At 43.0% G+C, this 13,261-nt stretch overlaps 1 protein-coding gene and 1 long non-coding RNA gene across 8 annotated transcripts in view; one reads left to right on the top strand and one right to left on the bottom strand.

The window, feature by feature from the left end:
* The window catches only part of LOC132471550 (uncharacterized), a 251,268-nt gene that overhangs the window by 42,935 nt on the left and 195,072 nt on the right, over positions 1 to 13,261 (bottom strand). The window lies entirely within an intron of this gene.
* Positions 1 to 13,261, top strand: part of myo9aa (myosin IXAa) — an 81,817-nt gene that overhangs the window by 35,281 nt on the left and 33,275 nt on the right. For 6 of the 7 annotated variants that reach the window (XM_060071742.1, XM_060071747.1, XM_060071748.1 and 3 more), the window contains 9 exons: positions 5,417 to 5,511; positions 5,696 to 5,758; positions 6,298 to 6,397; positions 7,413 to 7,463; positions 9,369 to 9,466; positions 9,840 to 9,966; positions 12,237 to 12,326; positions 12,655 to 12,771; positions 13,025 to 13,159. In XM_060071742.1, the coding sequence (XP_059927725.1) occupies positions 5,417 to 5,511; positions 5,696 to 5,758; positions 6,298 to 6,397; positions 7,413 to 7,463; positions 9,369 to 9,466; positions 9,840 to 9,966; positions 12,237 to 12,326; positions 12,655 to 12,771; positions 13,025 to 13,159 (876 nt within the window). The remainder of the gene's footprint in view (positions 1 to 5,416; positions 5,512 to 5,695; positions 5,759 to 6,297; positions 6,398 to 7,412; positions 7,464 to 9,368; positions 9,467 to 9,839; positions 9,967 to 12,236; positions 12,327 to 12,654; positions 12,772 to 13,024; positions 13,160 to 13,261) is intronic. The other variant, XM_060071746.1, reaches the window with a different exon arrangement.

The following is a 13,261-nucleotide window of genomic DNA, read 5'->3' as shown; positions in this document are numbered from 1 at the left end:
AATTTTATTTTATAAAAAAAATAAAAAATCTTTTTTTCTTCTTCACCCCTCGCGGTCGACTTGGGATCTGTCGGCGGTCTACTGGTAGACCGCGATCGACTGGTTGGGCACCCCTGGTCTAGAGTAACGGCATCAACGACAACAAGAGTGTTGAGAAAGGGCAGTTAACTATGAATAGAGGGAAGGAAGTGGCCATGGGCAGGAGATGACATTGCATCAAAGGCATCTTAACAATGTTTGATGGAAAACCTGTAATACGGCTGCAGGGCTACTGATGACACGGTACACTTACACTGTGAACAATGTATGCGTTTAGCATTTTGCCAGCTATGTCAAATACTTGCCCTGTTTGTTTTAAGGCTCTTTTCAGGAGCACACAATATGGAGTTCCTTACAAGATGAAGTGGTATTTCAGACCTGTCACTATAAAAATACTTTTTTTCATGTAAATCTCTCAGAAGGTTTTCCCAATCTTAATCAAATCAATGTAGCATTTCAATTGTGCGTATCACTTGGTACTTAATCTGTTGTGATTTGTCTTCTAGAGGCACAATGTACGAAAGCTCTATTGGCTCTATTTGTATTGTTTGTTCAGTTGGTGAGTCATTTTAACAAAATACAGGTGAAATTCTAAACCCATCGTCCTCTTCCATACACACACACTCACTGACTCATGCTCGCATGCACAGGCCAAGCACTATCATAATCAATCAATTTTAGCTCTGTTACAAATAACATAATTTGGTCACATACTAAAGCCAACACCCTGGGTAAGGTATGGGAATTGCAACCAAATGTCGTTTCTTGAATGAACTCAAATCCCTTTATGACAAATCCCTGGTACGACAAATAAATTACTTGACTACTATAGAATATTTTCCTAATGGGCTCAGACTGTTCCCACTCTTTCTGTTTTTTTTCTGACATTGTTTTGAAATCATAGAATTGTTTCTGAAAAACGTACTGTGTTGAATCGAAAGTAGTAATGATATGACAAAGGTGGCTGGATATAGATTGTATTCTCTGTTGTGTTTGTGGAGGAAACAGATACACAGAATCCAGGCTATATCAGGCAACATCTGAACTTTTTTTCACTCCCAGTTTGATGGCTCCGGTTTCTAGGAGACTGGTTGAAATTGGCATGACTAATGAACGACAAAACCTTTCATTCTACCAGCTTCTGACTAGAAGGTGTGCTGCATCATCATAAAAAGTTCACCTTGCCTTCCCTTCACGATTGGACATAGTATTTATAATAAACTTGTAAACCTCACCCGACAAAGAAGCTTAAAACGACCACAACAGAAACAAATTCATTTGTAAGCTATTGATATAATTGTATAGATGACTATTGCGTGCTAGCCCCAGCAGTGATACAGGCTACCGTCTGGACTAGAGCAGTTTACTTTTACAATGATCTTTTATCCTATCCCCCCCTCCTCTTCTATTATTTTGTTCTCTTTTTTAGGGGTCCAAGCCAACAGGTTGGATCCCTATTGTTTTTGTAAGGATTTTTCCTATTATACTTACCTCCCTAAAAGTGTGCCCACAGCCCAAACCGTAAATGGTGCAGACACGCCAATTGCATGACTAGATCCAGATCTCTTCGGACTACGCAGACGACAAAATCCGGACACTCCGGTCACTAGGTGGCGCTATACCAAGGAATACGCGTTTGGGGCTATAACTCCCACACCGAACCTCCCACAGTCAAAAACTTGTACCCACATATTCACTGGAGTCTGCTGCATCTTTTGGCCTAGGCCACGCCCATTTGCGTCTATAAATTTTTTTCGCAAAATCGCGAAAACCGCAAAATTGTTTTTTCGCTACTCCTCCCACATTTCTTGACCAATTGACACCAAACTTTGCACACGGCATCTTCAGACGAACACAAAAAAATAAATTCGAACACTTTTTTGATCCGACCTTCGACGACGAAACGGTAGCGTTTTGAGTATTGGTTCATGAGCAAAACTAGACGTGGAAAATCGAAAATCCACAAAAATCCAGAATTAGACATCGGATCAAGTCCAAATGTTACACACATGTCGGTGCTAACCTAAATGTCGTTCGATAAAAAAATCGTAAATTTTCGCCACGAGGAAAATTCTCTTCGGAAAATTTCACCACAAGGCGGCGCCAGAAAACGACGACATTGTATATCTCCTAATTGGCCAATGGAATGTTCTGAAAACGCGTTTTGGGCTATAACTCCCACACCGAAGCTCCCACAGTAAAAACCTTTCTATCCACAGATTCACTGGAGTCAGTTGCATCTTTTGGCATAGGCCACGCACATTTGTTTTGAACACATGCTTCGCGTTGTGCCGGCGAAATGCACACTTCTTGGACCCCTGCATAACTGCTTGCAGTTCTAGTTTCTTCTTCTTTCCTATCGTCTTCTACAATCTTGTCTCTTCTTTCCCGTCCTCTTTCCGAGGAACCACTAATAGTCATTCTGCTATGATTGAGTATCATTTTCAGCGTGTGTTATTCAGTGTTTTTCTCCCCAGTGCTTACAAAGGTTTATTTATACCTCTGTGCTCTGGTAGAGCTGGTTTCCAAACCCTGCAGATGACTGTGTAATGTGAAGTTGGCTATTGCCATTCTGTAAATATGAGGTGGTTTTGGCGACATACCTGTGAGCTGGTGTCAGATCTATAAATAAACAACATATAGGCCTACTATTTAAATTGCAGTCAGGTCGCCGAACATTGATTCCTCTTAGCCTATTTAATTCTACCTCTGTGGGTCTGTAATTTGCATATTTGGTTTCAATCCAACCAACATAGAATAACATGTGTTGCCTCTATGTTCGGAGGCATTTTATGCTGTATCCCAGTGATCTCGAAACTCTGTAATGTGGTCTATTTAAAGGCATGCAACATGTTTGAGAGGAATCCAGATGGTTGAGAAAAACGCAGACCTGTTTTCATGCGGGGCAGGTGGATGAGTCCACAGAGTTATGATCACTGGGCCATTCTGCAAGAAATATCCCGCCCAGTCAAACCCCGACTTTCTTTCCACTGAGGTGTGTTTGATTTCTGAGGCTTCCTTTTTTATTTCCTGGAAATCCAGGAAGTGCTCACTGCTTAGCGAAGCTGCTTGTGATTGGTTGTCCTTGAGGGACCTGTAATCCACTATCACAGAGTTGTTGCTCTCTCTGAGCTAAAAATGAGAGCTTTCTTGTGTCCTCTGAATGCGGGAATATTGGTAACTAGTCATTCCACTGTAGTTTTCCAACCTTGGACAACATGGCTGAATAAACGGGTCAGCTTTGGTGGTTTCGCTGTGTGACTGCATGCCCACATCCCCAACAGTAACACAACTTGCACGCAAACAACTTTTTGCCAGGAGCTATGATCAATACAATTGCAAAGGCCGCATAGACCTACATGTGGTACAATTGCGATTTCCGTTCAATGCCGTTTAGTGTGACTTTGGGGGACTCAAAGAATAAATGAACAAATCAAGGAAATACTCTTGATTTGTTCAGGGCACGATCTTTCATATTACGGCTACAGTCTTTTAACAAGTATGAACCCCCCCGATTAGAGGTAAGCAGCATTGGCATTCGCTTAGTATTAAAGGTACACTGTGTAGGAATTACTCCGAACTAGTTAAATAATGATAGTAAATTATGTTGCCATGTTTAATAATTCATTATATTGTTGTAATTATTTAGTAGTGATACATTCTTTATTTTATTTTTGGATGTGCATGCATTGTCAGTGATCATCATTAGGAGATTCACCGAGAGGGCGAGGTCAGAGAGGCAGCGGATCGGCGGGAGGTAGCCTATGCTGCTATCCACCAACGAGGCTGTTTAGGCTTTTAACTAAACGTGTTTCACTGTTCTGCTGCCTATGTAAGAAATTACACAAAACGTAGTAATATAAGAAGTAGTATGGTAAGTACTATAATATAAAAATAAGAAATTCTTCTCACGCAGGAGGTTAAGTCTGATTATTGGCCGAGGTGATTTAACACCAATGAGAAAATATTAATGAATGAAGACATTGATTTGAGCTATTACTTAAAATGCTGCAGTGTCCCTTTAACGTCCTCTCACAGTACCTAGTGCAACGAGGTCACCCAAGAGAGTAGACCTGGATAGGAATCCCTGAAATACTATTAGCATCCCCCCGCCACCGCTATGTCGACTAGGGCATGTCAGCGCAATGTGCACAGGAATTTGTGTTGACTTGGAGCAGCAGAGCTACAAATAACTGCAGGGTTTCAACTTTATGCAGGCCTAAGAACGACTTCCCCTCCAGGCACCCGTACAACATAAACAGAGCCGAGGGACAGGCAGTGCTGCAGCTCCTTATACAACCTCCACCGCTACACATGTTCTCGCTGGCCACATGGAGCCCACGGCCCGGAGAGGGGAAATGTTTCAATCAGGGCTGCACTCGCTTCGCTCTGTCCTTCTGGCGTCGACACGGACCGAAACCCCAGGCCCGGGCCACTGACCGCCTCGACTGGGTGCTTTTTAAAACTGAATAGAGGAGGAGTTTAATGTTATAAAAAGAATGCACACCATGAAGCCTTGAATTAAAGGGTCCTTCCCACTAGGCTACAAGCCGATAATGAGTCACAACTCAGTATGGGAGAAGGGGGGGGAAGTCATATCTTATTAGCCCCCCCATTAGTATTGTGGAGGGGCTCGAGACATGTGTTCTACTACCCCGTGGTGTCAGGAGGGTAAAGATTTTTTTTTTTTTAATGCGTCTGTTATCGCTCGCGTAGCGTTTTTTTGTACTGAAATCTGTCATTTCTGTGGTAACAGCCAATGAGAAGAAACAATCGCCCCGACTAACAGATTTCTCTTATCTGGATTAAAATGTGGACTATCTGGTTTTTATGTCTTAACCTGCTGCTTAATATTCAGAGCAACAATATTGATATGGGGCTTGAAACATTTGTTTCAGTAGGAATGGCTTTCACTGATGCTTACATCCAACATTGTTCATGTACAATGTGCGGTTCGTTAGAGAGGCGTCGATAAATCCGTATTCCATCTGTACAGTTAGTTATATTTCTCTGATCTCTGTGACTTTTGAGAGCTAATGTGTATTGAACTGAAAATACTGAATGCCAGATGAAAGGACCTTATTGAAATACACAAATACTGTTTCTTGATATGTTTACAAATGACCTCATTCCTGTCTACGTTACTGGACGTCTTCCCGAAAGGCCTGAGAGAATCTGGTAGTGGCTATCAATCTCCCTTATCAGTCTCTTCAGAAGTTTATTGGATTGGAAATGTTATGCATGTGTTGAATGTTCTGTCCAATTTGACACACACAACCACACAGGCACACAGAGAGAGAGAGAGAGTCTCAAAGTTCATGTTGTGCAGGACTCATCCTAAACCTTTATTCCCCTCCTCCTAACTGTCACCTTGCAGGCTTTTGGAAACGCAAAGACAGCCCACAACAACAACTCCAGCCGCTTCGGCAAGTTCATCCAGGTCAACTACCAGGAGAGTGGCACCGTGAGGGGGTGAGGCTATTCTTCTAATAGACGGCCCACTGTCATGTCTATCAGCATTGTGTTCCATAGACAGATGCGTACATGCATGCAATAGTTTCTCTCTCGCACGTAAACAGTTGTTGCAGTTACAAATGGAACATTTGTTCTGTGTCAAGTTGCTTTTAATGATAAACTATATTTGATCCCCCACCAGAGCTTACGTTGAAAAGTATCTCCTGGAGAAGTCGAGACTCGTCTATCAGGAGCACAACGAACGGTAAGAGATGAGCGGTGGTGTCTACCCTTTGTTCTTCTCCTCTTTTCCCAAGTGGCCAAGGACTTTGCCACTTTAGGTGCAATCATTTCACTATTTCATCAGAGCCATCACTTTCGTTCAAAACAATGTGGATTCATGAGCCTCTAAAGAATAAAATGGAAAGCAATCAAACAGAATTAAAGGTTTCTGTGTAGATTTGTAGCAAAGAATACAAAAGAATACAAATGCACGTAAAGCTATGGATGCAAAAATAAATGACGATGACCCATGTTTGAAGTAATTTTTTGTGGGAATCATCTCAGCCAATGGCTCGGGGCTGTTTTGAAATTTGCTTTTTGTCTAAATAGATTTATTGTTGAATGGCATCTGATGAAACTGCAAAAAATATTAATTTGGTCTTGCCTAAAATTTGTGGCCAGTATTTTCTCAATGGCTTGAGAGAAGAATCACTCGTAATCTATATCCTGTGTGCTGAACCACTTGAACCTTGTAAGGGCCGGACTAACCAAGGGGCCACCCACTTCCTGTCTGCCTTCCAGGAACTACCATGTGTTCTATTACCTGCTGGCGGGGGTGAGCGAGGAGGAGCGCACAGCCTTCCACCTCCGGAAGCCTGAAGAATACCATTACCTCAACCAGGTGGGTCGCCACCTCTTGCAGCCACACACCTGGGTTGTATGTGCAAGTCCCTTTCACATTGACTGGAGGATGTGTGTTTGCTCTGTGTGTAACAAAATGCTCACTTTTGGAGTGAGTCATACAGAGAGAAAATTCGATCAAGCATCAGTGTGTCTGGATGCATACGTCTGATCCTGGTCTCTTTCTCCGTTTGTTTGTCGTTTTGTTTTTCACTCTGGTCGTGTAAAAGGTCTCATTCCTTTTTAGATGTCAAATTTAAAGACCTGTGTGTACATGGACCACATTCATCACCACAGCACTGTTAAACCCATGTACTGCTCTTAAATACAGCTCAGGGTGGCTCACTTGGACTGATTCACTGCAGACGGGGAGAAAACATGCACACACATTCCTAAATAAAACTCAAAACTGGTTGACTGGCTCCATAGCGATGAGGCTAGTAAACACACACGCATGCATCCTCTGAAATATGTAAAACACTGTCTTTTGTATCGTCATTGTGGGTCAAAACAAAAAGCTGTTTCACAAAAACAACACACTCTTATAGAAGACAATTACATGTGTGGAATGTGAATGTTGTGTGAAACTTCTGCCTGGCACGGAGCTCCAACTGTGATTGGACGATAGACCATCTCCCCTCCACACTGCAGGGAACTTTTGTTTCTCCTCTATAGGCTCACACACATACCTGCTATTTGGCTGAATAGTAAATATATACACGCATACACGGCTTGTAATACATTCATAGTTCAACACAAACAAGCCATTGTCATCTATCATAATACACTAACAGAATCATCTCATGAACGAACTCTAAAATAAATGCTTGCAGGATAAGTACAATTTAGTGCGTGTGCGCCAAACGCTCTTGTATTCAAATGCACATACTTATTACTGTCAGTCTTATCTCTCCGTCTGACTTTCCATCTGCTACACATCCCGGCCTTGGTGTGTCCATTAGAATGCTGCTGTCTTAACACTAACCCTGCAATCCACTCTACCTCAACCTTTCCAGATGAAAAAGAAAGTCCACCGGCACTGGGACAGTTACAGTGAGAGCGAGCCGGTCAGTATCCTCAGCCTCCCCCCACCGCGCGTGGGCTCAGTGTGTTTGAAGAACACCTTAGTTTCACCCCCATAGTCACAGTGCCCTTCCCCGGTGCTCCAACACTTCCCATGAGCACTTGCACGTTCTGCGCAAAGCAACACAAACAAGCCTAGCTGCCTGTGCCTAAATATTTGTGTTGTGGTTCTTTGTGGGTTTCTTTCGGGGCACTTCCTATTTGGTTTTGGTGGTTGATTGCTTTGTTTTTGTTTTTTCCCCCTGTTTTATGCTGATGTTCACTCAGTGTGTTCTACGTTTCTACCCTGCGCTGTGCGTTTGTGTTCAATAAGGTTGTCATTAGTCATTGACAATTCAATATCCTAAAACAAGACAATGTTGTAGAGAGCACTCCTGACTTGTGAGGCATATATAATAAATGAAAAAGGGAACTAGAAAAGATTTTCTCCATTTCAGGGAAATTACATTGAATGATAATCAATTACCAAAGAGAATCTTATTTGGGTTTTCTTTGGCTGGTGGTAGTTTGACGTGTCGATAATATTGTTGAGGATAGGTTAAATCCGTGATATATTACTATTTCTATATCTAGTAAACAGCCAATGTATACGGTGCATGTTATTGTCCATATACGTCAGCTGTGAATTGGACTTTCTTGGTTCTTAAAGGAAATATGAATGGTGTTTTGTCTGAAATCCTCTACCATCTTGCAACAGGATGGTTGAAGGGTTGCATCAGTATTGCATCCACAGTGAAGTTAGGAACAACTGCTTATGTCCGACATGTGGAAACAAATGTCAGACACACCATGTGGATGTGTGGAATACAAGGTTTTCTCTTTCTGAGGATTGCCCTGTTATACTCGCATAAACAATGGATGGATAGTACATAGTTCTGTCTTTGTAGATTACAGTTGTTGGCCTGAGATATCCCTTTGTGATGATCAACATGCACTTCACATATTGATCCAAAAATGTATGAAAATAGAATGAGGATCTTTCTAGATGCACCATTAATCACGAATATGCGTCGGGTGATGATCATTTGTTTTCAGTGACTAAGACAGAACTCTGAGATCTGGGAGCAGCTTTTAACGGTAACCAGATATCCTAGGTAGGAGGCCTGGGAAGGCTAAACACTCCGGTGTGTGTGTGTGTGTGTGTGTGTGTGTGTGTGTGTGTGTGTGTGTGTGTGTGTGTGTGTGTGTGTGTGTGTGTGTGTGTGTGTGTGTGTGTGTGTGTGTGTGTGTGTGTGTGTGTGTGTGTGTGTGTGTGTGTGTGTGTGGCTCTGGCTTGTCTTAAGCAGAGGTAGTCTCCCCTCATCTGCCTTTTCTTTTCCATCAGTTTGGTTTGTCCTGCGTCTCAGTAATATAAAACTTCACTCACAAATGTAGCCTTTTTCTGCGGCTTGCCAGTTTTCCATGGTTTGCGTTGCCGGAAAAGCCGGGCGCCGTTTTCCACAAAAAAAGCAGAGTACTACCCCCTCCTCACCCCCCACCAGCACAAAACCATGCCTCATAATGATAACCCTCCCTTCAGAAGGACTTGCTTCCTTTGTCTGCGCTTTGCTACAGTTTCTCGTCTTGTCCGATTCTACGATTTTAAAACAGTAAACAGAATGAGACCCTCATTTATGTATCGAGAACAATTTTGCCCCCACCCTGTTTGACACAACCGTATAAATGTCAAAGGGTTTGTGTATTGGGGATGTCCAAATTTAGCAAATGCCCCTACACCCAATACCTCACAATGAAGCCCAGACAAGATGTTCAGCAGATGTCTAGCTTATGAATAATATGCTGCAGTAGCCAACCATAGCCTGTAGCCTGTCCCACGTGGGGGAATGAGTTGAAGTGCGTTGTCTTGGTAACTAACCTGGTGACATGCAGTGTCCTTCTTGTGGTCACAGGACTGCTTCACAGTGGAGGGGGAGGACCTGAAGCATGACTTTGAGAGGCTACAGTTGGCCATGGAGATGGTGGGCTTCCTGCCGGCCACGCGCAAACAGTAAGACGCACAGACACAGAGAGACACACGCATTCAAAGAGACATGCATACACAGACACACAGACACAAACACAGAAAGAGAGACACACACACACACACACACACACACACACACACACACACACACACACACACACACACACTCTGTCAGAGTTGGTCCTCGTGGAAAGTTGCACCTTCTTGCAGGCAGTTTCTCCAGGTGGATCTGTGTCATACAGACAGAGACACGGACACAGAGAAAGTGTGCAGTCATTGTAAATCTAAAATACTCGTTGTGTTCTAGTATAGATAGAACTTTATTGTCATTGCACATGTTACAGAGCAACGAATTTACCAGTATCACTGGCTCACCCGTCTCTGTCCGTTGTTTCAGGATTTTCTCCCTGCTGTCTGCCATCCTCCACCTGGGGAACATCCGCTATAAGAGGAAGGCCTACCGGGATGAAGCCATCGACATCTGCAACCCGGAGGTGCTGCCCATCGTCTCGGAGCTGTTGGAGGTGAGTTACCATCAGTTGGTCATTGGTGTCATGTTGTCTTTCTTCATGTTGGTTTGTGTTTCTATTCATACAGGTGCATCTCAATAAATGTGAATATTGTGGAAAAAATTATTAACTTCAATAATTCTATTTAAAAAGTGAAACTCGTATATTATGTCGATTCAATGCACCCACAGTAAAATATTTCTTAACCTTAATTAACCTTTCCACAATATTCTAAATTTGAGATGCACCTGTTTATATAAATAGGGGGACAACTGGAGCGCGTTTCTAAAGACGTTTCGCGTCTCTTTGCAGTTGTTCTAAAGTCCTCCGTCTAACATGCCTTTAACCACGCAGACCAGATGGTCTGCTTACTTGATGAATTCGGGATGGTTTCTCAGCCATTCCTGTCAAATAAATCGAGATACATTTTTACTGCAGGCATTTTAATGACCTCATCTATAACCATGTGACCCTGCTTTGAGAGTGAGAGGTTAAAGGGGGCATATCATACCACCAGGTGTGAGTGTGATTAGCCATTACAAGCAGGTTTGAAAATGTGCAGCATTGTGACATCACAGGTGGGCGTGTCCACCTAGATGTGTGCTGGATAGATCAGTCTACCAGCCTACCCAGTGGACTGAAGTAAACATTGCTCATCTGTGGGTCACACATCTAGGTGGACACGCCCACCTGTCATGTCACAATGCTGCACATTTTGAAAACGGCTTGTAATGGCTAATCACACTCACACCTGATGGTATGATAGGTCCCCTTTAAAGCTTCTTCCGTCTGTTGCTCATGCAGTGAGTGTGGCGCAGCAGAGCTGTAACTTGTCATAGGCATCATAATAGACGTTTGCTGGGTACTTGTTGCGCAACCGAGAAAAAACGCACAGGAATGCAAATGGTCATGCACATGTAGACACAGTAACCATCACACACAAAAGCACGAAAGGCAGGTATGCAGGCATGCAACCAAGGTGAACACACACATCACAAAAGATAATGCACAAACACGTACACACACAATCACCACAAATCAGATTGAAAGCATAAAGGTCTAACTTCAGTGTAACAATTCTTTCAAATTAACATTTCTTTAATCTGTGGGAAAATTGGGAAAATGCCTTTGAATGTCATATTTCTGTTATTTTAACTTCTCACTCTTATTAGTATTTGTTTCGTTGTAGTACTTGCAATTTCCAAGTCCATTTCTAAATGGGAACGAATAACTTGTATGTGCAGTGGATTGTAAATTCCTAGCCTCTCTTGGTTTTACTTTTGCGTGCAATTTGAACAGAACAAACATATCTATTCTATCTTATTTCTAAAGCAGCAGGATGTTTATAGAACAGTGCAGTCTTCTCTGTCAATAGATGGGATGAGGGCGTTCTATCAACCATGAGGCCAACAGAACCATTGGTCCTCACCTCTAACGATACACAAAATGCTTCTTGAAGGTTCTCAGTGCCAACAGTTTGAATGCAGAATCCGTTTTTTTGCATACATTTACGTTTAGGGCATTTAGCAGATGCTTTTATCAAAAACAACTTACATTAAGCACATATGTCAGAAGAAAGATAAACAATATATCGCTGTCTGTACAGTAAGGATGTTCATAGAACCAAGTGTTGTTAGGTTAACCCCTTCCCGGATACAACAAAGCTAGCTAGGATAAGATGCTGCACAATGCTAAGGACAATTTTTTGTGCAAGGACGTACAACACACATTTTGCACGTACATAAGGTGACAGGACGTACAAGATACAATTAGTGCGTAAGAGGGGTGTGGGTGTAAGGGGGGAAGCTATGCAGAGTCTAGGTGAACTCTGAAGTGAGTCTTGAGTCTTTTGCGGAAGCTGGTGAGCAACTCGGCTATCATGACATCAGCAGGGAGCTTGTTCCACACTGCAGTGCCAAAACAGGGAAGAGTTGTGACTTTGATGATCGACCTTTGCTTGCTCTTAGCGACGGCGGTACCAGGCGTCCAGCTGAGGTAGTCGAGCGCAGCTGGGCTGTGTGTTCTATGCTTGGAGGCAGGCATGGGCAGTTCCATTGACCGCCTTGTAGGCTAGTACAATCATCTTAAATCTGATGCGAGCTACTACAGGGAGCCAATGGAGGTCACGGAAAAGGAGGAGTCACATGGGAGGATATCAGGAGTTTAATTTCGGCAGACAAACTATACTGTTTCTACTTGATATATTGCTGCGGCTACGATGGAAAAGAAAGCACTTTGACCGGGCCGTTTTGGACGCTTATTTTTCATCCCTTTTCGTCTGAAAGGTGAAGGAAGGGACGCTGCTCGAGGCCCTGACCACACGAAAGACGGTGACTGTGGGAGAGAGGCTGATCGTCCCCTACAAGTTGGCGGAGGTCAGACTAGCATCCAGCCACACATTCTGGGTTCTACACCGCAGGACTCGGCACTACAGTCATGCTAACACTGTCTGCTCATGCCCAGGGTTTAGTAGGTGCCCTCAACGTCTCCACTGGTTATGATGCTAAAAGATTGGTTCTTATTTCTCGCTTGTTCTCTCTGAGAATTTAAAACAATTTACAAATGCGCTTCTGAATGACAACATACAAAAAGATGGTCATGTTTAGTACATTAACAACATCATTGGTTCCTATCATCAACCACTGAACATTTAGAACATATTGTTGACTATATTCTGCAATAATAATGCATGCTTGTTTGCAGGCTGGCACCGTAAGGGATTCCATGGCAAAGTCGCTGTACAGTGCTCTGTTTGACTGGATCGTGTTCAGGATCAACCATGCCTTGCTCAACAACAAAGACCTGGAGGACAACAACAAGGTGTGGAATACGGCGGAGTCGTCTGAGCAGACGTTTCCATGAGATAAGATGGCATGAACTACATCTGATCCTTGGGGCCTCAAACAGTATTTCCCCTTTCCAAACTATTCTATTTGGGTTATCTTCCTTTCATTTAATTTTGTTTAAATTAAGAGACTTGCATGTATGGTATTTAACAAAGCGCTCCATTTGTTAAACAGCAAATCTATCCTGCACGAACCATAAGTTGAACCCGACTGTTATGTTTTCCCAGATATTGTCCATTGGTGTGCTGGACATCTTTGGCTTCGAGGACTACGAGAACAACAGCTTTGAACAGTTCTGCATCAACTTCGCCAACGAGCGACTCCAGCACTACTTCAACCAGCACATCTTCAAGCTTGAGCAGGTAAACGGCCCACTCGCTCACGGTACAGTACACTGCCTTGCATTCACTTGGCAGAACCCAGACAGGTTTCATTTTAAAGCTTCTTCACACCTCTCAAATTTC

This window comes from Gadus macrocephalus, chromosome 14, assembly GCF_031168955.1.
Source record: "Gadus macrocephalus chromosome 14, ASM3116895v1".
NCBI classification, from domain to species: Eukaryota; Metazoa; Chordata; class Actinopteri; order Gadiformes; family Gadidae; genus Gadus; species Gadus macrocephalus.
This window is presented reverse-complemented; position numbering and strand designations above follow the sequence as displayed.